The following is a 26,873-nucleotide window of genomic DNA, read 5'->3' as shown; positions in this document are numbered from 1 at the left end:
AACTGGCTGTCATCTGCATAAAAGTGATAGTAAATGTTCAAACCATCCAAAAAATCAAACAACGGAATTAAATAAACGGTAAATAAAACGGGTCCGAGTATCGAACTTTGTGGTACGCCAGTGTGCGTTGTGATGCTTCCAGACCATTTATCTTCAATTACTACACGTGTCTTTCTGTTGTGCAGGTAAGTAGTAAAAAACTTCAGTACGGTGCCTTTTATTCCAAGACGATGTTCTAAAATTGAAAGTAAGATAGTAAAGTCGACAGTATCAAATGCTGAGCTCAAATCAAGCGCTATCAGGAGCACAATTTTACCCTCACTTAGTAATTTCGCAATGATTTCAAAACAGAAAAGAACTCCAGATTCCGTTGAATAGCCCTTGCGGTATGCCGATTGATGGACAGGCCACAAAATGTTTATCGTAAGATGGGACATTAGTTGTTTTAGAATAATTCTCTCGGCCAATTTCGAGACAGTTTTTAAATTTGTTACTGGTCTGTAATTGTTTATCTCGTTAACGTCGCCTTTTTTGTGGAGAGGCCTGACTATGCCTTCCTTGAGAGACGTTGGGAAAATGCCACTTAATAAAATGCTGTTTATCAGTGAGGCAAAAAACTCCGGATACGAGCATATCATGTGTTTGAGAATATTGGTTGGCACTATGTCATTATTGGATGTAGAGTTAGAAATTTCCGTGCACGTTTGTTTGATTTCAAGACTAGTTACTTGGTTAAACTCTTCCCATACAAATGCATTTGTAGTCACTGGTTTCCACGTTTTTGACCCAAACGTTGCTGATATCGTTTTAACCTTTTCAGCGAAAAAAATGTTGAAATTATCAGCCAATTTCTGAGCGTCATCGAATTCTGGGAGTACTGCAGTTTTCCGTTTGAAAATTTCATCAAATGTTAGATATCGTATTTTGCTAGCCGAGTCATTCAGTCGTTGAGATAGGAAGTTGCATCGTTTTAGGTTTAAAATTTCGTAGTATTCACTCAGACAGCTTTCAAACTTCACTTCATTTTCCGTTGTGGGGTACTTTCTCAGTTTTCGTTCTAAAACTCTTTTCCGTCTCTTCATTTTCAGGCATTCAGTATCAAAATACCTTGGTTTGCCTTAACATTGCAAATGTCTTCCTGTGGTAACTTGCTGATCTCTAACTTTCACTAACGTAAAGTAAAGTTGATTAAAAACATCATTAATTAAAAGTTCTTCCGACTCATATGAGTCTAAGTTAAGTTTAAGAATCTCCAATTCAAGCTGTTCGAAGCAGTTATGAACGAAAAAGTCTGTGTTTACTTTTGCCCATTTGAAAACTTTTGCTTCCTTTTTCTTGTGGATGTACTTCTCAGTGGTGAAGGAAAAAATGACACAGTAATGATCTGAGACAAAGTTCTTATCAACTCTACACCGAACATGATTCTCTTCATTCGTAGCGACGAGATCAAGAATATTGCCCGAAATTATAGTGGGCTCAAAAACCTGGTTCGCCAATCCAAATTCTTTGAGCATTGATTCCAGTTTTCTTTTGTGAGAGTCATCTTTGTTGAAGGGGATATTAAAATCTCCAAGAACAAAAAATGTATCATATTTTGCGCAGTATTTGGCTAGTAGGTCACCAACGTCTTCAATGAAAGAATTGAAAGATCCACTTGGCGGCCTGTAACCAATAAAAATAAAAATTTCAGTTTGATTGATCTTCAATAAAACGCCCATCAATTCAGCGTGCACAAGTCATTTGTTGAAACAGCAATGCAGCCTTAAATTTTGTTTTGTAAAACAGTGCTATTCCTCCACCATGACTAAGTGTACTATCGGCGTGTAAAAATCTATAACTTTTTCCTGCTATCATTTTCAGTACGAATTCATTGTTAGTTGAAATCCAGGTCTCGGTAATTGCGAAAAACGAAAACGAATTTCCATACAGATAATCAATTGTTTTTTCTACTTTATTAGAAAGGGATCTCGCATTCCACAGAGCACAGTTTACAACACTTCCATTTAGTCAGGTATTATTCAACTGTTCAACATTCAGCGTATTCAGCCATATCCTCGCTTCCTCATTCAGAAAGTATCGCCGTAAGATGATGTCCTCTGGCCACGTATCTGCACATTCTATCATATCCGTGTTTTCTTCTGGAAAAACGATATGAAACGATCTAAGGTTCTTGTTCCTACTTGGAAGTTCACGGCAAGCAATTGGATCGAGATTCTGTGAGTGACAAGAATCCATCACGGCTGATTTATCAATCGAGGGCGGAACCCTACTGAGGAAATAGTGTTTCCTGGGAGGTTTTCTCGGAGCAGGTTTCACTCCTTTAAAGACAGTGTCACTTCTTTTCCCTTGCACCACCGCTACTTCCGTCACGGTAGTTCGTCTTCGCTTCCTTGAAGCATCACTACTTATTGAGTTGGTGCTCTCACGTCTGGGTTTGTTGCTTTTCTCAAACATTTGTTTTGCAGGATTCAGAGTCATTGACGTTTTTACAGCTCCGGAATACGATCCAATTGTAGGCATTGCCGAATGATTAGACAGTGGTCCGGAAAATCCTCTGGTATAAGATCCATTCGTGGGCATTATCATATGATTAGACAGTTGTTCCGGTTCGGTGGCGGCATCTATGGTTTGTTTTAGCGATTGCTTAATTTCAGTCACGTCCGTCTCAATTTTTTCAAGCTTACTGAGTTTCGAGGAGATTAGACAGAGGTATTCAGTCAGATTCAGCTTGGAGCAGGCAGAGCAACACCATTTCAGTGTACCGCAAACATAAGGTAAAGCACTCGGGTCAAGGCACTTTTTGCATAGGCCAGTTCTGCTGCACCATATGCATATGGTAAGCTTTCCGGAGGATTCCGAACACGATCCACAATTAAGCAAAATGCTTTCATCATTTTCATCATCAAACATGTCGTCAGTTTATTCCGGTGGTACCTAAATAGGTGCCGTTGGAATAAAAAAAAATACTGGGGGATATTGGAAAGTAAAGTAAGGCTCTGAAGTAAAGTAAGGTTCTGTAGTACCTAATTAGGTGCTGTTGAACCTTTCCATAAAGAGCAGCTACAGGTCTGCTTGCAGATAATCACAGCTGTGTGTCCTTCTTTGTCAGTCCTCGGGCAATGCTTCTTGTGCAAGATCTTGTTCTTCAGAATAGAAGCAATTCCGCTGAGAGCAGTTTGCGACAGGTGTATTTCGTCTCCCTCCAAGAATTTGTCCTCCCGAGCGGGTACAGGTTCGCGACTTTAACTAGCACAACCAGGGTTTCTATTGGAGTAGATCTTCTCCTATATACCTCTGTAATCCCAGGCTTTGTCTTTCTGCAAGGTGTTTAACAAAGAATTTACCGCCTGGGTTCTCTCTGGATAATCCAATCGATGAGGTAGTCCAAGAATATAGGTCTTCCTAGATAGGGCCGCTAACCTCTGTCCCAATTGGTCTAGTTCCCTGGCAACACTGTGAGGCTGCGCACGTGAGGGTTCTCTAGCGTTTGTAAACAGATCGTTCGCTCCCAAAAACACAACTACAATGTCGTATTCGTTCCTCTCTGGAAGGAAATCTAACGCGTGGCAGACTGGCACCAGGGATGGAAACGATATTGAAGTTGGGAAAAGTACAATCCTTGAGTTGAGAATCGGCTATGATAAGGTTCTTCTTGGGTGACGTCTTAGCAATATGGTATCTCATCAACTCTGTTTCTAAAATCCCTCCATTGAGGGTCTTCCACACAGAGTTCGTCGAAACATATTCACATATTCTATTTAATGGATCCATTAGTGTCAAAACAATAGTGTCTAAATAAGTGATCAAAATATGCAAGCCATTCATATGCAATACGCAGCATGAAGAAAAAAAAGCTTTTATTGTAGGTCTAGAAAATCAGCCGTACAATTAACACCATTCAAATTTTCCTTGCGCATGGTGCCAACGACGCTATTGCATCAATGGTCAGCGGCTTAAATTGGAATCCAACCGGTTTTCTTCATACAGTATTGAATTTTTTGAGAAACTGAAAGCATCTATTGAACATTGCTTTTCAATGTTGTTTAACTCAAAGACAGCATAAAGGATATATGCCGATAATTGTTCACATCCGATGTTAATCCTTGTTTATGAAGCGGAAGCAATCGCTGTGTTTAAACCAGACGATAATCTTTGTCGAAAGCCTGATTTAGGAGATCAGTGATGGATGGTGCAGCAAATGTCTTGAGAAACTTATTAGAGCTTCACCAAGCGATGTGGAAGATTGAAGACGTTTAATTTCCCCCCTCACTTCTGATAAAATTGTTTCCGTCAAAAACATTGCCCGATCCTCTCATCACCTGAGCTAAAATTTTCGAGTACCCGGACTTTTTAGGAAAAAAACTTGTCAACTACTCTGCGCACACACATTTATCGGCAATAAATATGGTCAATAAAACTCAAGTGGATAAAATTTAAAACACATGTGGATAAAAACCACCAAAAATTGAGTGAAACTATGCTTACTTTCGAAATTAAGCAATGTCATTCCACTATCTGTATGGCACACTTACAGGTTAGTTTTAGATTTTAGATTAAAAACGAGATCTCTCGATTCTGACTAAAAAAGGATTAAGATTTTTCAATTTCGAAACAATTTTTATCAAACTCAAAAATTGCAAAGGTTTTCTCCACCTTCCGGGAATATTTAAAAAGTTTTTGCAACCCCCCCCCCCCTACAAATTAGACCAAAATATGAGTTTTCCCACCGCACAACATTGGCGAAAAGTTTTTTGCCGAGCACAAAATTAAGAAAAATTTACAGGTTTTGTCACCACCAAAATTGAAAAATTTTACAAGGTTTTTGTTACCGCCGAAATGCACCCCGGGATCCGTAACAGGTGGTGAGGACCTCCCCACCCGCCACAAAACGCTATGCACGACAATTCCTCAAGGGGACGTCCCCCCGTGACAATACGTGCATCGCTCCAGGTACCTTTCGATCAACTTTATAATAATAATAATAATAATAATAATAATAATAATAATAATAATAATAATAATAATAATAATAATAATAATAATGAATTTAACTAAACTTGGTTGCACCAAGCTTAGTACGTCCCTAACGGGGCTTGAATTTGGTTTCCCTCAAACACTGTCCATCCATATGGGTACAATTTGTAATTAAAATTCTTCTTAGCTAAATCAAATAGATATTCTTTGACTTCTTTTTTGAATTTGTGAGGACTTGAATATGGGTTATAGTTGGGAAAATCACGCGCCAGTGACATCGAATTGTTGAAGTTTGTAACTCGTTGGAAAAAATTTGATCGGCAACGCTGGCGATTACATTCGTTTGAGTATAAAAATATTTTCTCGTTTGATCGTGTTTTCGGATGTCCATTCCTTATTTGCCAAAATTGCTCTGCCTCAAGTGGAAGTTTTCTTGTCAAAATTCTGTTCAAAACTACGAGATCCAAAAAGACAAGTTGATATGTGATCGGAAGTAAATTTACTGATCGAAGACAATCATTGTATTCTTTATCACTATAATGACTGTTTGATTGTATCCATTTTAAACTTTTTCTCTGAAGCCTTTCCATTTGCCTGACGATAGTTTTACTGGCATACCAAACATTTGATCCATAAAACAAGATTGATAATGTAAGTTTTGACTAGGTTGCATTTAACTGACAATTTTGTTTCACTTGGAATTGATCTCTTAGATAAGCAAGCTTCTGATTGACTTTTCGTAGAACAAAACTTAAATGATAGTCCCATGACAAACTTTCGGAAAAATATATGCCCAGGTCTTTGAAGTGTATTTCCTGTGGGATGTTTCTATGGCTAGGAAGACGCAAAATTTGCTTGTTTTGATTTTTACGTAAGGAAGATTGCACGTTTTTAAATTTATCGAAATTGAAGTTTAACCGATTCTCCTTGCTCCACACAATAACATTTTCAATATCTTTTTCCAGCTGCATTTTATTGTCTACAGTGCTGACGATTTTTGTGTCATCCGCGTATAAAAAGCACTCATTGACAATTATTTCGGGTAGGTCATTTATATAAACGGAAAAAAGAACCACAGTGAAAATTGACCCTTGAGGCCCACCGCTAGTGATCGGTCGAAAGTCCAATTTTCCGCAAGATATTACAACTCTCTGTTGTCGATCTGTTAAATATGACGCAAAAAATCTCAAGAAAGCACTATCAAATCCCATTCGACATAATTTTACAAGTATGATGTTATAATTGATGGTGTCAAAGGCTTTTGCTATGTCTAGATACACTGTCATTGGCATTTTGTTGGCTTCAAGTAACTCATACAACCTGTTGCAGTAGACAAGTAATTGAGTGATGGTTGAACGATTTTTCCTAAAACCATGTTGTTCTACGCAAAGCTTTTGTTGCAGAAAGATTGAGAACTGTTTATACACCATACGCTCAAATAGTAGTGACAAGGAGCTAAGCATGGCAATTGGTCGGTAGTTTTTGATATCTAATTTGCTACCACTTTTGAAATGGGGTCGTACATGCACTTTTTTCCACAAACTGGGAAACTCACATTTGCTAACACAGCAACTGAAGATAAACAAAAGTTGATTCGAAATGTACGGTAAAGCAGATTTCAGAAATTTTGGGCTGATTCCATCAGAAGAGTTAGCACCACTACGTATGTTTTTGACTTCCTCGCTCATAGCCGCTTTGCTAAACTGAATGTCATCAAGAAATATTTCTGGACTTTGATTAAATGGAATAACAACTTCAGTATCGTCTTGAATAAAAACAGAAGCGAAATAATTGTTAAAACAATCTGCAATGCTCTTGTACCCAAAGACTTCTTTTTCCATGTACACCATTTTCTCTGGAAGAGCTGGTTGTTTTTTATTTGTCTCATCAATTTATATGCATCGTTTGTTGACCAGACCTTGCTTTTTTCAACGAAATTTTTCTTGTCATTATTTAGAGAAATGGATAATTCTTCTCTAAGTCGTTCTTCTAGATGTTTTGAGTGGAATTGCAATAGAAGACGCTACTTCTAATTTATGGTAAAAGGAGTCGACAATATTATCAACTGAGTCAAATGAAGACATTGGAAAATTAAAATTGATCGTAAATTCGTTCCAATTAGCTTTGCCAATATTTAAACGTTTCATTTTAGGCAACGGTTCTAACTGATAAAACCAATTTTCAGAGTAACTTACTTGCATTCAACAATACCTAGGCTCTCAGTAAAATTTTGAAAATTAGGGTTATGTTGAGCAATTATATAATTCAGTTTTTCTGTCAAATCATTAAAATTTTTAGCCACTTGTAGGAAGAATTTACAGAAATCACTCAATCGAAACGTTATTCAACAAACAAACTACTAACGTCAGACGAATTGCTCTCAAACGACAGATGAGCGGTTGACTTCGGTAGTAGCCAGTGGGGGCTTACGGCTGCTTAGAAGGGTTAGTTAAGTTTTTTTTCTAAAAAGCCACAGAACTAACAATTGCTACACTTCGTTTGAGGGCAATTAAAAACGGTCAAGCAAAATATTTGCATAAACTCAAAACGACACACATGACCACAATAATTGCTTGAATCTTCGTTCGAGAGCATCTTCTGTTGAATAAAAGCTACTAAAACCAAATTATTTTAAAGATATATTTTTGGGGAAGATATCGTTAACCTGCCTCTTGATTTTTGTTCAGCAGATTGATTGAAACTATTTTTTGTCAAATGCATTTCCTGTTTCAAATACACTCCAAAAAACTATTCATTTGGAATACGCTCCTGTTGGAGCTGTAAGCATAGATTGCCCTATCTCCTGTTCTAATCTTGCTGTAGGTCGCCATATTTTTCTTAAGTCTTTTAAAAGACAGAGTAGCATTACACTGCAACTCTTGGATTGTACCAAAGGCCACGATTAGATTAATAACAGCCTCAGCCTCCGGCTCGCCGTTATAAATAACACAATTTTAAATCGCCCAAATTGCAACCTTATAAAGCAGAAGGGAAGAAATTGACCTGGTAAGCAGCTGGCATCTTTTCAACAGTGGAATAGATCTGGAGGAGAGAAAGGAAGGCCTGTTGGTCTTGTGAAGAGACACTTAAACAGAGACAGAGTCCCAGTTGGTCTAGGAAGTGTTGCTGGACTAGGTCTACTCGTTTCAGTACAGTCTCACTAACTGTCCCCATGTCACACCCAGCTAGTTGTGAGTTGAGACTGCTCAACTGGAGGGATACCCTCTTGACACTCCCCAGTTGATCCAAAGACAGCGTCTGCTTCTTTCCTACTCATAAATATTGCCAAAATATTATGGTTTCCTCCCTTTTCCTGAATTCATTGAAACAAAACAACCGTACTTCGTAGGTCACTAAAAAAATTGGAATCATCAAAAATTATAAATACGTACGACTTTAGCAAAGCGTTCTGCGGGCTGAATGATAGAGACGCGAAGTGTTGTTGAAAATGCGGTGTTAAATGAATCGAGGTGAAAAGAAGTAAAACCATTTAACTCAGCTGCCCTAAATTCCATGTGTACAAATTAATAAGAATGTCAAAAGTTGCAAGTCGGTTGCATGATTTTTTTGCAGCACACACAGCTTTATAACTTTACTCATTTTTCTCACAGCCGAAAACATTCAATATATTGTCCAGGTATTCCATATCGTCACGTGACATTCAATACATTTTTCATTAACCAACACACATTCAATTTCAGATCCATTTTCTTACACAAACAAAATTCACATGAGTGGATCAAAAGTTAGTCTCTGGACAATTTCTCTGAGGAAATTAAAAATCAAAGCAACCTAAGCATAAAAAGTCGGTTGCATGGATTTTTTTAACAGAACACATCAAACAGCTTTTTCAACTCCATTTTTTTCAATACACGACAACATTGGATATATTACTGGCTGGGTATTCTATCGTCATACTAGCTGGGTATTCTATTCTTGATGAGAATCCATTTTCTTACTAACATACACATTCAGTTTCAGCTCCATATTTTTCTTAATTTTGCAACTCAAACATCAATTTTTACGTGAGGGGAACAAAAGTTGGTATCGGTATGTTTTTTTGAAGAACTAAAAACATAATCGCCAGAGGCATAAGATATCAAGATGACTGATACTACAAATTTATCGAAATGGACAAAAGAAAAGCTGGTAGACGAGGTAATGCAACTCAGAATTCAAAAAAAGAGTCGAGTCGCTAACTGTCGCAACAAATAAGTTAAACGCAACAGATATTAAACCTCATCAAAGACAAAACACCGGACAAAAACAGATCAACCAAAACTTAACTGGCAATTTCACACAAAGTTTGTCCCGCGATTTACGAAACAACTTCTATTTTCTGATAGCCCATTAGTCCGGCGAAATGACATTAGCAATGAGGCAGCTGTCCATTCGTATCCGTCATCTAAAATTCAAGACCTGGTTAACAACGTTAACAAGTATGCGCCATTAACTAAAGCAGGATGTCTGATGGTTCACACTGGACATAATTTAATTGATCAGGTTCTGCCAAGCGAAGAGGCAGCAAAAGAGTTAGAAGCTGTTCTATCAAAATGTTGCAGAAAATTAAAACCATACAGACCAGCTATTTGCAAATTGAAAAAAGTAAAGAATGATACATTTGGGAAAGAAACAAACATGAAATTGAAAAGTTTAATTGTCAGTTAAATGACATTGCAGATGGACTAAACGTCGAAATCCAAAACACACCCGGCATATTGCCGGAAAATAGCCGCCGTTGATTCCCATAAACAAGATTGCGATTTGAAGAAAAACTATTAAAATGATTTTTGTACAATTTTAAAGTGCGAACTATTTTGATGTAGTGAGACAACACAGGGGCTAGTATCAATACCAATAAGCATTAGAAATGGTAACTACGAAAAAGTTCGAGTAACGGGTATCTAAAATCGGGCTTTATGGCTTTATCCCGTTTCTACTTCTGATTTCGTTTTTTTATACTGACTCTGCTCATTTTGAATTCCTTTGCTGAGCAACTGCTGTCTAAAAACACTTTCAGCAGATCGCGAGAAGAGTGAAACTAACCTAGAGAAGTCAAAAGATTTCACGCAAAATGTCGAAAAGGCGGCAAAGTGAGGTAAAGCAAAAAAATTTTATCCGACGAAGTAAAAAACATGAGCGCTATAATAGACGGCTGAGAAGCTGAGGCGGCTATTAAAGTTCTGAACTATACTTTGGATCAAGCAGATATTCGAAGGCAACCATCCAAACCAAAACGGAATCCAAAAATAGTGTTCACCCTCTAAAATTATCAAGTGTGGGATCAGCCTGCTGGGTGCAATGTGTCTGTGAGCCAAATTAAAAAGGAAACAAAAATGGAAACGTTATGAGCAACTGGAAAAGCAATGGTGATATAGGATATAATGCGATTGGGTGACTAGGTTTTTGGAAAATGATTTCCAAATGGATATTTTTTCTCTTTTCAACTTAATCTTTTTGGAAACTCAATATAAAAACCTCGCTCAACTACATAATTCAAAAACAAACAATAAACTCTACAAAAAGCTTCCTATGTGCGTATTTTAGCATCCTCATTTAGTTGCCGCTTTGCAAATAAAACCCGAGATTAAAAAATCATTCTAAAGACATAGGAGCAGTTTCTACACCAAAGAAATACACTTTACCATCAAATGTTTCTCTACTTATATCTAAAACCCTATATGTTCCCTCATTTAGATGTCATTCTTCACGAACTTTGTTGTAAAATTAGGATTTGTTAATTTGTTGAATTTTCGATGGTGGGTACGATATTATGTTTCTAAATAATAAATAGAAAATTAAGTAAATGGAAACATATCTGCAAAATATTCCAACGGAGTTGTTTTTCAACTGCATAGATTGCCAGAGGAGTTTGGTTACACCAAGCCAAGTATCATTTTTTCCTTTTCAAATTCTATTTTTTGGACAAGTTTTTGACATTGTTGAAGTTGGTAAACTTGATGAAAAAACGGTGAAAGATGGTAGTTTTGTTAAAATTAACTTGGTGACCTGTGATGGAACAGTGTTTAACTTTTTGGATACCTGTAAAAAAAAGTACCGTATGGCACATTCTCGTTGAAAAACTTGTTGGTTTTTGATTGTTTTATTTTTTCTTTCTATTTATGCCTCAATTTTAGCACCTTTTAGCAGCCGTCTTCTATTTACCTTGTAATTTACCAAATTTAATAAATTTATACGCTATCTTATTCTCTACTACACCTGCGATAGGAGTAGGAGGTAGGTGAAAACTGAAGTCAAGTTTTGAAAATTAGGTAAATGTTCGAAAAGAAAGGAGTCAAAATTCACAGTTCATTATACGGAGCATACTATTCGCCTGTCGATAGAGATTCTTATAATGCAAAGGCTTAAAGAAATTTTTTCGTTACAGTTATAATATTTGAAATTAAATGTTGAAATTAGATTTGAAATATAGATTTCAATAATAATCTCGAAAAAGTAAAATCAGACGCAAAGATGTATAAAAATAATTGCTACTAATTTCAGTAACACAACAGCTAATGTAATGATTAAACATTACTTCGGCATGAAAGGACCAATTCCATGTGAGATTATAAAATGGCCTCCATAACTGACCTGACGCGTCGAAGAGTGCGCTCTCAAGGAATGCCAGAGTGGTGTGCAATGCTTTTAAAGCAAGCAACTGCTGTTTCCTCGCAGAGAGACCTCTCTTCTCCAATAAAAGGGATTGCGCCCTCGAATCCAACTGCGTCATCTGACTCTTCATGGTACCCAGCTGGGAGTTCCACTTTGTTAAAGGTGCCTCCACCCTTTGTCAAAACAAAATAAAACTGGATAGAAGTTAGAAACATAACCGACTAACGTCGGGAGAATTGATATCTAACTAATGTCGCGCGCTTGGGTAAAGTTGAGTCTTCATTGTTACGGGTGAAATGAGGTGGAGGGGTAGAGAGGGAGTAGGGCGCGAATAGAGGGGCCAAACTCCATGCCTTCACAAAATACTCTTGACACCATAAATTTATATCTCCTAAACAGATTCGAAGAACCGCATAATTAGAGACTAGTAAGCCGGAAGGCTCTGAGAGAACTTAATGACATCCTGGTGCTAACTCTATCCCGTTTTTGAGGACAATTCAAAAGTGTCAGACAAAAAATTTGTCAAGCAAAAAATCGCATAAAAACAGCAGGAAGAATTCCGGTAACGAATCGAAGTAGAAAATTGACCAATCTCACTGCCCTGATAAACATTTGACTAAATTATATTGAGCATTTCAAAAAAACCATAGGAAAAAGAACAAGAACATGAGAAAAATAACTGGCCATTAAAGATTGCTAATGATCCATTTGATGATAGAGGTACAAAAGAGATGTTGTGTTTAAGTTTATTATTGATTTGTTTATTGTTTTATACATAAATCTGCAAAGCAGTTTCACTGATCATTAATAATTAACTGATCTTTATAAATCATCTATCTTTTAGTGTAATTTATTCGCCATTTTTTTATTAAAATCACAATCATGAAAAATTCTATAAGTGTAATGTATAATTAAATCATTATTGACGTGTAAGAAGTATGATCATTGTCGCAATTTTCTTCTCAAACCACATGACATGTTCTACAGGCTTAATTAATTATTTCGAAGTTCACTCTAATGGAACTTCAGATTTGAGTCAGTGGGGTACATCATAAACTTCTAAAAATGTGCAAACCGCTTACACTTACAGAACAAACGGACAAAACAACCCACTAACGTCGGGTGAATTGCTCTCAAACGACCGGCTGGCATTGGAAGTAGCCAGCTGGGGCTTAGGGGTGCTAACATTAGGGGGCTGATCGGAGTGCGTGGGGGGTCAAGCGATGGGTTACGAAGGCTGGATGACAGGGGGTAAAAATCGGCATTTGCAGGAGGGTTGACACTGGGTGTTAAGGGGGAGGGGGTAATGGTGGGTGCTGCTGGCAGAGAGGACTCAGGGGGGTCAAACTATAAGATTAAGAACCGCCTTTCCCACCATGAAATTTTGTCTCCTCAAAACAGTGTTGGTGAATCGCATTCTTTGAGTATGGTAAAGTTAAGGGCTCTAAAGGAGCTTAATATCATCCGAGCTCTGCCTGTTCATCCCGTTTTTGAGGACAAAAAGTCAAATGCGTCAGACGAAAAATCGGTCAAGCAAAACATCGCATAAAAAAAGAACAGGACTAATACAATTGCTACAAAGTCCGTCAGAGAGAAATTAAACAGCTGGAAATAAAAACGCAAGATCATATTGAGCAGAGTAAATCCAAAAGTGGAATAAGATACCTTTTAATATAAGAACGAAGGGAAAATTTCTCTTCAGAAGAACTTTAAGAGAGTTCTTACAATGTCAGCATGAAAATATACCAATAGACAGACAAAACACATTTTATTTTTCTATATATGAACGAACAGCGTACTGGGTATTATCAATCAATAACCAGAAAATCAATAACAGATTAATCTAAAGTTTTGATTATTTCAACAAATAATTTGGAAAAAAAGAGATGTGAAACATTCTCATTTTAATGAGCCACATGAAATTATCATCTTTTTATGAAATACTCATATGGCACAAATTGTGGCAAAGATAGTCTTATTTATTACAGTAATGCTTTTATTAAAATCGTGAATAAATAAAGACATATAGTGTACCTCTATACTCTTCAGGCTCCATAATAGCCATATACACATTTTTGATATGCGGGGTAAGTGAATCGGAGTGAACAGAATTCAACCCTTTTTTCTTTCAATTTATTTTTGTTGCAATTTTTTTGTTACAAAAACATCAAGAATCCATTCAGGTTTTCAGGAGCTTCTCAATGATACCACTCTTGCATGTCTTTGGGCCAACATTAACTAAACTCAGGCTTCAAAAAATCCCAGGCTAGAATGGAGTTCCTAGTAGTCAAATCGATTGGGAGGTTTAGAGCATATATTGACTCAAAGGTTATGTTTTCCAATAAAATAAAATTTCACAAAAATGAAAAAAATTTAGGAAAATATTCAATATTCTAACAAGCAAGAGGAACAAAAAGAAATTGAATGTATTTAGAGATATTACGCACCTGTCCACAATTGGCTGAACACTTCCGAGTGTCTGTGAGAGCGATACAAAGTCAGAGTAATCCGAGTTGATCAACTCGATCAACGACTGTTTCGTCTTATGGTGGAAACTCCGCAAATCATCTAGGCAATTGAAACTTTTCCCAGCACATGGTGCTATAATCAGTGTGACGTGATGTTTCAGAAAAATAATCAATTCTAAAGCCTTGTATATATAACAAAGCTCCAAAGTATATATAACATAACCGACTAACGTCGGTCGAATTGCTCTGAAACGACCGGCGAGCGATTGGCTTCGTCAGTAGCTAGCCATTTTTTAGTGATGCTAGCTTTAGCTTAACTGAAGGGGCGTCAGGTGAGCGCAGCGGGGGTGCACCGCAGTGGGAGTGCAAAAGTAGATTGGGGGGACTGATGTGGGGGCGGTGAGTGGGGGTGTGGGATCAATTTCTAAGAATCGCTCTTCACACCGTAAGTATAAGTCTCCAAAACCGTTTCTGTGAATCGCATACTTGTAGACTAATGAGCTGAAAGGTTCTAGGAGAACTTAATGCCCACTAGGCGCTACCTCTATAACCCGTTTCTGAAGAGGAAAAGTCATATGGGTCAAATCAAAAATCGTTCAAACGAAAAATTGCAAAAAAGAGACAAACAGGATTAATGTATTTGCTACAGCTAATATATCTGCTTTTCAGAGCAATTAACAATCATTTCCTAAAAACTGCTTGTAAGTTATTTATGATATAAACATTTGTACTATAACTCAGCGTTAATGATGATAATAGATGTTTCAGAAAAATAATCAATTCTAAAGCCTTGTATATATAACAAAGTTCCAAAGTATATATAACATAACCGACTAACGTCGGTCGAATTGCTCTGAAACGACCGGCGAGCGATTGGCTTCGTCAGTAGCTAGCCATTTTTTAGTGAAGCTAGCTTTAGCTTAACTGAAGGGAGCTGAAGTGCGGCATCAACAAAAACATAGAAAAAATCGGGAACGAGAAAGAGTAGGAAAGAAACCTTAACCGACAGAGAGAGAGAGAGATAAAGAGAGCTAGGAATATTTTCCATGATGGGACTCTACTCTGCAACTTCTAGTTTTCTACCCTTGGTAGTAAAAAAATAAGTCATATAAAAAAACTGAAAAGGCAAAATTTAAGTTCCCAGATTTCGTAGAAAAAAGGTTCAAAACCATTTTTGTCTCTGCAGGTCTGTCAAGTAACCCATCTGCAAGACTTGAAAAGTTTCGTTGGCCAGTAATGATTGTTATACACAGAAAAGGACAAAAAATATTCAAAAAATTGAAAACAATTGCAAATTTTAACAAAATCTTGATGAAGTAAAAATATTATTATATTCACAACCATTTCATTGTCTCAAGAGACCATCCTTGTTTCAAGATTGAAATAGTTTCACTGGCTTAAAGATCCAAACTTGAAATGATTTTCGAAAAATTTGAAAATAAAAAATTTTATCAAAAATTACTAAAACTGGAGTCATACAAAAACTGATAACCATTCTATTAAATCTCGCAACCATGCAACATCCTATCGAACCTTGGAGGCAGTCACAGAGCCCCTGGTGCTGGAAAATAATTAAGGATTCAAAAAAACTTGAAAAAATTATAAATTTTATTCAAAAAATTGGTAAAACTTGTTATACTAAAAAGTTGAAAATTAATCCATGGCCAACCAAAATTTTCCAGTACATTACTTTTCAATCATAACGTAGGTTTTCTGATCCCCTGAGGCTCAAAAAATTCTTTATGACTGCGAATGTCCAAAAAAATGAAAATTGCAAGTTTGTAAATGAAGTTGTAAAAAATTCGTGATGTAAAAATCTTGAAAAACATTCCATTACATCTATAAACTAAACAGTAACCTATTGTGAAACCCTAGAAGGCTTTGAGGCTATTAGGAACCTAACAAACGACAAAAACGTGATATTAAAAAGTTGAAAACTATTCCATTGCCAATAAAAATTTGCCAGTCAATCCCCTACGGTGATTTTCAAGTCCCTGGGTCTGGCAGGACCTAAAAAATAATTAATAAAATATTTTTAATATTTTAATAACACCTAGAGTAGGTTCCTATTATTAAAGCCTAGCGGAGGTTCCTTGACACCCAGGGCGGATAAAACTCAAAACATGTCAAAATTTTTAAAAAGCTTGAGCAAATCGGTATCAATTTGCGTTTTTTTAGCAAGCGGTTGTTCGTCAGTAGCTAGACACGGGGGGGGGGGGGGGGGTGAATCGGGGGTTGATGGGGGGCAACAGTGTGTTGCGAGGGAGGTAACAGCGCGGGGGGGTCAACAGTGGAGGGTCTTCAACCTCTAAGAACCACTTTTCACACCATAAGTATAATTCTCCAAAACAGTGAGCTGAAACAGATCTGAAAGTCTCTAAGAGCACTTAATGCCCGCTGGGCGCTATGTTTATCCCGTTTTTGAGTACGAAAAGTCAAATGGGTCAGACGAAAAATCGGCCAAGCGAAAAATCGCATAAGAAAGACCGACAGGATTAGTATAATTGCTACAAACTTCGTTTGAGAGCAATAAATAATTTGTAAGTATTATAATAAAAATCAAAGACAACAAGCGAGTTTTTTTTTTAAATATGAAAATTACAACATCCGAATATATGCATACGTAATATGAAGAAAAACATAAAATACTTACGCTCAAGTATTTGTCCAGTGCAAAGAAAGAATATAGTTAAATACAGAATTATCACTTAGAAAAACTAGTGGGGTCACATTCAAAACACTTGAGCGTAAGCTTAAAAAAAGAAAGAAAAACACTAGAAACCGTTCAGCCGTCCCTTGTGAACAATGACTGAAGAATTTTCCGTGGTGTCGTTTTTCGCAACGACAGACATCCTCTGAGACAGCGGACGCAGCTTCGAAAAACGAAACTGATCTTTTAAATTTACTGCAAAACGCATTGTATTTTTAACTAAAGTAGCCATATTTGTAACTAAATTTTTGGGTGCAAGCTCATGGGTAAATTTTTAATCCCTTAAGTCTTCTACTACTACTCCGATCGGGTCTACATGCCACGAACAGATTAACTGTCTATTTGTACGCGATTCAATTTTGCCACTCGGTCATATTGCAGGGAACATAAAACGTCAAATAGGCGTGGTCGCTCCTTGAGATTAACCGTTGCTCCATGGTTTTTAAATACATTTCATTACTATTATTCACCATTACTACGTTCATTGTAACGTCAAGCGTTCATGTGCAAAAAAAAGTAACCTAATAGGGAGTCCAAGTCCATAAGGCGTCCATGTGATGACACAAAGGCATCTGCATCAAACGATTCCCTCTCAAAGTCAACAGAATTGAAGCAGAGAGAGCTCTCCCTTTCAAACATTCCACGCGATGCTACAATCCCATTAACTCCACCACTTTCAACATTCGATGGTATCATAGGTGACATCAATCAATAGGCATGCAAAACAACTTTATCTGAAAATCAAAAGACCAGCTTGAGATCACATAACATTCACTGTTTAAACATAAAAAATTTCGCGGCTTAGGAGAGCTGTCAAAAATCCAGGGTCTTTCCCATTATAGCCCCCCCATCATTGTAAATATACCATAATGGGTCAAAAAAAGAAACCCCTGATACCTCCTCTTTATCCCGGGAAGTTGCTACCATAAACTTAACAAGTTTCTAACACCCTTTTTCCAAAAAGCCGCTTAGGACAATCCAATGGATGAGTAGAGATCTCCTACTATGATACATCACTGCATCGTATATAATTTTAAAGACAAGGCACGACAGCTCTTTTAGAGCTGCGTCATGAGAGATATAAACATAAACATCACTGCATCGTATATAATTTTTTCCAAACTTTTCTAAACACCCTTTTTCCAAAAGATTGCAGGAGGAAACATAGAAACTAACACCAATGACGCATGAAAGACTCTGGAGCAAATAAAACTTGAAAAAGATGAACAAATCCTATCATTAGATGTGCACCTCCCCTTTGGCCGGAGCCTCAGGTATTTAGTCATCAGACCTTTAAAGGAATAAATTCCAAGACATAAGACTAGAGCTTCGGTGCAAAGACCATCTGGGGTTCCGCTATTTGAGGAGTTGAGTCCCGTGAGCCTGAAGTCTTCTTAGTAGTAGTAGTAGTAGTAGTAGTAGTAGTATAAGACTTAATTGCTTCATGAGGCATTATATATCAAAGGAAATCAGAATAAACAAATAAACACCTAAAATGATCATTATCAAAATTGTCATTAATAAAAGCAAGTAAAAGAGATTTAAAATTACTTTTAAAAAGACAGGAATCCATAAAAAATATTGAGACTCGTGCAAGTTTGAACTAAATTTCCCAGTCTCACAGCTTTAAACAGAATTTCTTATCACATATGGATTTCTTTGATCTATTCAATATCAAAATTGGTTTGGACGAGCTTCGCAAGCGTTGATTAAATTGAATTTGAATGAGTTGCATCGCACTTGAATCATATTTGCCCGTCAAGATTCTATTCAGCACCGTAAGATCTTTGAACTGCAGCATGAAACAAATCGGCAGTAATTTACACTTCAAAAGTCTGTCTCGATACGAGCTTGCTGAGTTAACAATTTGTACATTGTTACCTTGGTCTGAAGAGGTAAGTCAAAACGTAGATTTCTTTTCAGTGATGTCAGAAGAGAAACATAGGCCAAGTCTTCTCAATATATGGACGTTCCATTTAAGATTTTCAGAAGCAAATATACCTAAATCTTTGACTGTATTCGCGGGGTGAACTACTTCACCCCCAATATATAAAGAGCAGTGGTCCTTGGTCTTTCCAACCGAGAGAAATTGAGTTTTGGAAACATTAAACAGCATTGAGTTTCTCGTGGCCCAATTTAAATAGGACTGCACGTCGTTTTGTAAAATCTGCAAATCATTATTCAATGCTTTCCCATTGTCGGCGAAGAGGTAAAAACTTGACACACCAGCAGAAGTTAGGTCTTTAATGAATTCTAGAAAAAGCAATGGTATCAAAATTGAACCCTGTGGAACTCCGCTTGAAACGGAAGCCCATGAAGATAAACAACTTTCAGCCTTGACACACTGTTCTCTGTTCGTTAGATAGGAAGCTAGCAAACGTAATGAATTTCCACCAATTCCAAAGCCTCTCAATTTCTCAATTTGTTTAGAAGTATTGAGTGCTGAACACAATCAAAAGCTTTGCTGGAATCTAGATATATGCAAAAAACATAATCATCCTTGTCATGAGCTTTGTAAATTTCATCAAGATACAACATATGTTGAATTATTGTTGAGCGTCCTTTCAAAAATCCGAATTGGCAATGAGATATTTTTTTCTGATAAAAGGATATAGAGCATTAAAAATAATTCGTTCAAACACTAGGGATAATTTTTCAAGTTACTAATTGGACGATAAGACTGAATACAGATTTTGGAGCCCGTTTTAAAAGTTGGTATGATCATTGCATTTTTCCATAATGTTGGATATGTTGACGTTTCAGCAATGCTTTGAAAGAGTTTCATGACTTGATATGTTAAACCATCTGTAGCCATCCGAATAAAATCACCTCGAATTTAGTCAAAACCTTTACCGAGGAAAGCTTGAGATAAGGGGGCTCGAATATCATCCATCGTAAAACACAGCTCATTTAAGGTCCATTGTTCAAAGTCGTCGAAAAAACCAACGGCAGGCTGATAGACTGTCATAAAATAAGCATTAAAAGTATTCGCAATGGACGGATACCCATTATGAATTGTGAAGAGATCACTCTTGATTCTCCTTGAAAAACGAAAACAACTTGACGCGCCAGTATTATTTGAGGCAAACTGATCAAGATAAACTGCAGTGTCAAGTTCTATTGACACATCTACATCCCTGCTAAGATCTTCCAACAACGCAGAAAGAAACTTCCATGGATTTTTAACAACATTGTTGCGTTTATTCAAAGCCTGAATAGTGTGAGACGAATAGAACCATGGTAAATTATTCCTTTTCGATCGTTTCAAAGTTGTATTACTGCTAAGAAAATCAACCAGATATTTCAAAAAGAAGGGTACAAAGTCCAGCGATTTTGTATCTAATGCTAAAGAAAACATACTAGAAGACAAAATATGACTGATAGACGAATAGCAGTCACGAGACAGAAATTCAAAGCTAGGCTATTTTTGAGAATTGAGCTCTGGCAGGTCAATGCAAGTTTTAACGTCAAAATGATCACTAAAATCAGTTTTTATAATGTAGTTAAATCGTAGATAAAGGTCGTAAAAATTCAAAAAACTAAGTCCAAGATATAACCACCCTCAAGTGTGCCATCCTGAACTATCTGTAGAAAATTATTTTGTATTAAGAGGTCGTAGAAACTTTCAATATCATTATGAGATGTTGATGTGAAGCAGATCCAGTCAACAGTTGGCTCAATGAAATCGCCAGTAATAATTGTTCTACCATTGAATTGTTGCAACAACCTTCCCAATGAGTCAGATATTTGTTTCCATGGTGGACGATAATTGCCTGTTTTTGGTGGAATATACAAACATTTTACAAGAATGGGACAAGTAGCGGTCTTTACTTCAACAGCACAAATAAAATTATCCGAGGAGCATTTTTTGACATTGCTAATTACATTATTGCTTCGAAGAATGGCAACACCAGCATGAGCACCTTTCTCTCTGTTGGCCATGGCTGCTACAGTGTAATTAGTATCGACGACAACTTCGAGTCAAAATCAGAATCAAGCCAAGTTTCTGTGAGGCAAACATTCTGCGGAAAATGTTTAGATAAAAAATTAGTCAGCTGTATTCGTTTCTTAGCAGAAGCAATGCCCCGAACGTTGATCGTAATGAATGAGAATTGTAGTCAACCAAGAGCTACTTCTTGATTGTCGTAAAATAGCTTTAACTTGTGTATCTTGAACTTATTTCTGATGTAACCACTTAGTATCATTTCGAACTTTTTCTTCAACAGCTTTTTCTCTTTTTCTTTATCAGCAGCAGATAACTCCGGTATGCCTTATGACTAAAAAGTTCTTACGTCCATGTAACTTGCTTTCAATGGCTTTACTTAAGCATAACCTAGCACCCCAAATAGATGGACACGTCACCAAAGTTGGACGTCGCTTCGTAGAATCATACTTTCCTAATCGAAGGCAATCTTCAATAGCTAACTGAACGCCCATTTCTTCAGCTAGATTTTGTGTTGATTGTTTGTCCTTCAACAGACGTTCATTAGAAAAGTTTTCGTTGTTTTAAGGTATACCAATAAATTTCAGTTGTCGCAAAAATTTGTTATCGTTTACGGCTGGCTCAACAATATGTCTCTCATTTGTCTTGTATGTTTCCATTGTTTTGATATTAAACTCAGTTAACTTCTGTTTTATATCCTCACTAACCATTTTTTGTTCATCAAGAATTCCATTCAAAGTGTTCATTCGTCTATCAACAAGATTCAATGTTTTTGAATATGACTTAGCTTCTTTTAAATGCAGTAGAGTGTCTTTCAGCAAGCAATGTAGCCAGTCCTTTGTGAGCTTCCCAGTGAGAGCCCTGTAGTCAACATCCTTGTTCATCGCAACAAGGAGTTCTTCCACACTTGGATAGTATCAAGAAGTTCAGTTGACTCTTGAGGCCACCCGGTTGCTCGCATCATCAGTAGTCATCATTCAAAATATGAAACTATTTTTAAGTTTATCACAACAATTAAGCTAACTTTCTGCTATGTCCCAAACCATCTTTCGGGACATAGCAGAGCATGTGTTCTCTGTACCAAACATGTAGTGTAGTCACTCTATTTTTTGGCTCTGCGATCACAGTTGCAACACTACTCTGTGATGTTATTTCTGTGACTATCGCTACATCTTCCTTGACTGGACCATAAACAGTATTTCCTACTGGAAGACTTTCATTTCAGGTACTAATTGTGGGCTGGGATCACAGTTAGTACCTAGTTCTCTTTCACTACTCATCAATTTTCAATGAAAACAGTTTATCTACTGGTCTTGATTTCACTTTTGGTACTTTGTTGACTTTCGAATCAGTTAACTTTGATCATCTTTCGATCATTGGAGACAATTCCAACAGTTGAAGTTGGCGAGACATGACTACCAGAGCCTGTTTTGAACACAGGGTTCCACCAACAACCACTTTTGCTCCCTTCTTTCAAGAGCGTTAATCCAAGCTCTGCCGCAGCTCCTTCATCTCAGAATCTTGCCTACGCTGATGAGTATCGGATTGGCAACGAATTCACAGCAAGTTTTATCTCTTTTAAGTCCGGGGTGGCTTGCTTAGGGCACACTCCTCAGACTGCCATCTTGGCTAACTTCCACTAACAGTGCTAGCGGTATTTACCCAGGGAGAACCACGAGTAGGTTATTGACCAAGGTGTAATGAGCAAACAATTCCCCCCGAAACGATGTAAAAAAATTATACACCAACGTTCCCGTAAAAAAAACCACTAACATTGCGCTGCTATTGCTTTATGCTAGGGAAAATTAACCAGACATACCTAGAACAACTATGAAAAATCTGCTTGAACTAATGTAATATCTGTGCACTGCGTACGGTTACGGTTTGTGTTGGGTGTTATTCTTAAGCACTTCAAACCTCGGGTTTACTGATGAAAATTTTCTATAGAATATTCTAAAAATGGGTTCCACGTATCTAAGTCTTTCTGAACTATTGTCAGAAGACACCCTAATTGGTACTTCCTCGGTACAAAACTGATTTTCGACAATATGTACGATAATTTTAGCGCACCTGTGGACATCAGGTATTCCTCCCGCTCTTTTTGCGTGTTAATCCAGAGCATTTTGTTGACTTAGGAATCAACGATTGACGCCAAACCCATGGGTAGTCTCTTCCATTTGTAGAGTCCAATTGGAGCTACAAAAGCTGTCACGTTCTGCGACTTCTCATCCATCGCCATTTGAAAATATCCCGATGTCATAACTATTGTTAAGATATTTGGTTTTTTTGTCTTGGTCGAACAAATATTGTACTGAATCTATTTCAAATGTGTCTCCTTGATATAACAAGGTCTGCTACTGTTTCACAGGGTCTTTAAAATGTAACCATGTTTCTTCATTTGCTTCCCTAGTTTAAATGAACAAAGTCGCCATGAAAATTTCAGCATTTATCGTGATATTACTTTTCTGTGTTTCATCTTTTGGATTGATCCAATTTACGGGGTAGACATAATTCACTCCTTTTTCGTCTCCGCCTTTCATGAATGTTTTTGATACCTCCTGAACAAACTCTCCGTCGGTTCGGACAACATTCATCTCTTTAAGGACTTCTTTAGGAGCATTGAATTCAAAATAACCAAGACCCGGTAACCGCGCTTTGTGTCTCTGCCATAGATTTTGGCAGACTGACTCTTTAATTGGGTAAAACGTTGGCATTATTTGTCTTTTTTCGCTTATGTAAGTTGCGTCGTCATACCAACTAATTTTTTTTCAGCACAGTTTCCGTATATCCAGCCCTGTACATGCAGTATTTTAGTCTACTCATGCTGCTTTTGGCGTAGATGAGTCCTCCTTTGTTTACCTGCTCCTCATTTATATGTGACGTTTCACATTTTGTCGGTTCCGTCATGGCAAATTTTTGCGTCTGCAGAACGTTCTCAAAATCATACCCACAATCTCCAAGGATTGTGAAAAACCTACTATGCTAACCAACTGAAGAAGTTTCGAGTTCAGCTGCTCGATCCAATGTGGGTTCCACGCCCTCTGCATTTTGTCGTATCAGTTTTTTAATAAAAATACATCGTTATCAAATTTTTCATCTGAATCGTTATCCTTGAATGAAAAACAGTCTTTCAGTTTCCGTGGTCTTGGTATTCCCGACGCACTTCTTGTTTCGCGACGTCGTTCGGTGACATTTTGCGAAGTAGAAGCCGTGCTTCTATTTGGAAATTTTTCGCCTTCACTCTTTTCGGATGTTGCAACCAGGCTATCCCGCTTCTGCTGTGTGGCTACTTTGGGCGCAGGTATCTTTGTGCTTCTGCTCTTATTGTTTGTGTTAGTATTTATTGATTCTCTTGTACTCCCACCCATTGCTGTTTGAAACAATTCGTCCTTGACTGTCTCATTGTGAGTTTCAGTATTAGGGTTAACTTGACAAATATTCCCTTCAGGATGAACTTCTCTTCTTTCTGTGTCACTCAATTTTGGAGTCACCAACTCAATTTCCATGAAATCATTGTCCTCCGTAAAGTAGTTTTGTCTGATTTTTGTCGGTTCAACCTTTCCCTTCTTAAATTCTTTTTTATCAGTGGTAGCACTTCTACTGTTAAAACGTTTGAGTCGATCGTAGTGGACCTTTTATTGTTTTTTGTTTTCACATCCTCAATAACAAAGTTCAGATCGTCGATTATTTCACATATTACCTGCGGTCCACTGTAAAAGGATTTAAATTTTTTTGTCCGGCCAGTTTTTTGGGGTTGAACACATTACTAAATCACCTACTTCATATTGTGGTTCAAATGTGCTACGGTCATAGTAGGTTTTTGTCTTTCTTGCTCCACATCCACGCTTTCCCGTACCAGCTAATGGCACGTTTGTAGTTCCTTTTTCAAGCAACCAACGTAATCACTCAAGGTCGGGTAGATTTCGGTTTGTTTTGTTTGATACATGCAATCAATCGGCAGCGCGCATGATCGTCCAAAAAGAGGTAAAAGGCGCTGTACTTCGTAACAGAGTGAATTGATGTTCTGTACGCCATCATTTCTAGCTGAAGGTAGTCGCTCCAGGTGTTGTAATGTTCGCCCATATATTTTGCAAGACTCTCTTTGATTGTGCGATTGGTGCGCTCTATCATTGCGTTTCCTTGAGGGTGATAAGCTGTTGTAGATGTCCTGTTAATTCGCAGCCCCTTACACATGTTCTTGAATAGATTCGACATAAAATTACTGCCCTTGTCGCTATGAAGATTTGCAGGACAACCAAATCTTGAAACCCATACGTTTACAAAGGCCTTAGCTACCGTTGAAGCTTCTTGGTTCCTCATGTCAATTGCTTCATACCGTTTTGTAAACTGATCTCCAATTAACAGAATGTGTTTGTTTCCGCTTGACTCGGGTAAAGGTCCCATAATGTCTAAAGCAACTTGCCAAAACGGATGACTTGATTTTCACGTTGTCAGGCTTTGTATGTGTTTCTGGTGTGGAGATTTCTTCTGACATCATACTTCGCAAGAACTTACCCACTCGTGAACATATTTTTTCCATCCCGGGCCAGTAGAATTGTTCTCAAACCCAATCAAATTTCTTGGCCATACCAAAATGTCTGCAATGTTCATGAAAGAAAGGTAGAATTTTTTTTAAAAGTGATCTCTGAATGATTATTTGTGTTAAGTTATTAAACTCGTCAGTACGTTTCTGTCTCTTGATTAGATCATTTTCAATTCGTAAGTTTCTGAAATCAGTCCAGAGTTTCCACAGTGCCCTAGACGATCCTGCCATGTGTTTTCCTTGAGGGCATTTTGCGTTCTCAATCCAGTTTCTTTGTATAATGAGGTCCGCTGAATTCTTCTGATGTTCAACTAGTTGTTCATTATATTTCCCTAGACCAATGGACCAGATATTTTTGTCTTCCGTACTTATTTGATTCACTTGATTGCAGTCTTTGACTTGGTCTTCAGTCTGTGGAACTCTCAACAGACAGTCCGTGTGAGAGATCTTTTTTCCCGCTTCGTGTTTCATTTCAAAGTAAAACTGTCCGAGCTTTTCTATCCACCTGGCCAAAAATCCGTCTGGTTCCCTAAAACTATATAACCACGTGAGGGCCCTACGGTTGGTAACAGTTAAAAACTTTTGTCCCAGAAGATAATTTCTAAAGTGTTGAGTGAAATAACCTATTGCAAAAGTTCTCGTTTTGACGCAGAATAGTTTTGTTGACTTTTGCTGAGCGTTTTGCTTGCGTACGCAATAACTCTTTCACCCCATTGTTGTCTTTGGGAAATAATTGGGCCAATGCCAAACAAAGAGGCGTCGGTGGTTAACGTATAAGGAAGCGTGTCATTCGGATAACCCAAAATTGGTGCTTTCCTTAAGGCTTGTTTTAGTTTTTTAACTGCTGATTCACACTCTTTGCTCCAAGAAAAACGTTCTTTTTTGTTTAATAGCTTATAAAGCGGCTCTGCTATTTTTCCAAAATCTTGTATGAATCTTCTGTAAATACTAACTAGTCCTAATATAGCTCTCAATTCTTCTATTGTTCGTGGGCCTTTCATTTTTCTGACTGCCGCTACTTTCTCCGGATCCACTTGAACGCCTTTATTTGATACAATGTGTCCCATGAAATGAATTTTTTCGTAGAAAGACCTACATTTTGAGCCTTTTATTTTCAATCCAGCGTCTTTAAGTCGTCCAAGTACGAGATCTAGGTGGTTGAGATTCTCCTCAAGTTATCTACCGAAGATGATTATGTCATCCAGGTATACTACAGCCACTTCATAGGAGAGTCCCGCCATGATCAATTCCATTAAATTTTGGAAAGCTCCTGGCGCTGACGCCAAACCCATGGGTAGTCTCTTCCACTTGTAGAGTCCAATTGGAGCTACAAAAGCCTTCACGTTCTGCGACTCCTCATCCATCGCCATTCGAAAATATCCCTATGTCAAATCGATATTGGAAAAGTAACTATTTCCGTCTAGAAAATCAACAATGTCAATTATTCTTGGTAGCGGCCTACTGGTTTTCTCGGTTTGTTTGTACAAACCTCTACAACCAGTGTGCAGCTGCCATCTTTTTTTCACCAATATTAATGGTGCTGCCCAATACGAATGGGTTGGTTCAATTAATTTTGCATCCTCTAGATCTTCGACAATTTTTTTCATTGCTTTTCTTTTA

At 37.5% G+C, this 26,873-nt stretch overlaps 1 protein-coding gene across 1 annotated transcript in view; it reads right to left on the bottom strand.

Annotated features, from left to right (window-relative positions):
* The window catches only part of LOC142349265 (conserved oligomeric Golgi complex subunit 2-like), a 63,748-nt gene extending 46,251 nt beyond the window's left edge, over positions 1-17,497 (bottom strand). Inside the window, exons 1-4 of the mRNA XM_075400708.1 lie at positions 17,289-17,497; positions 14,037-14,157; positions 11,569-11,762; positions 7,978-8,243 (exon numbers count right to left, since the gene is read on the bottom strand). Coding sequence (XP_075256823.1) covers positions 7,978-8,243; positions 11,569-11,762; positions 14,037-14,157; positions 17,289-17,472 — 765 coding nt within the window. The 5' untranslated portion in view covers positions 17,473-17,497. The remainder of the gene's footprint in view (positions 1-7,977; positions 8,244-11,568; positions 11,763-14,036; positions 14,158-17,288) is intronic.
* Positions 17,498-26,873: the final 9,376 nt, after the last annotated feature.

Source organism: Convolutriloba macropyga, chromosome 11 (assembly GCF_964194025.1).
Source record: "Convolutriloba macropyga chromosome 11, txConMacr16.3, whole genome shotgun sequence".
Taxonomy (NCBI): Eukaryota; Metazoa; Xenacoelomorpha; order Acoela; family Convolutidae; genus Convolutriloba; species Convolutriloba macropyga.
This window is presented reverse-complemented; position numbering and strand designations above follow the sequence as displayed.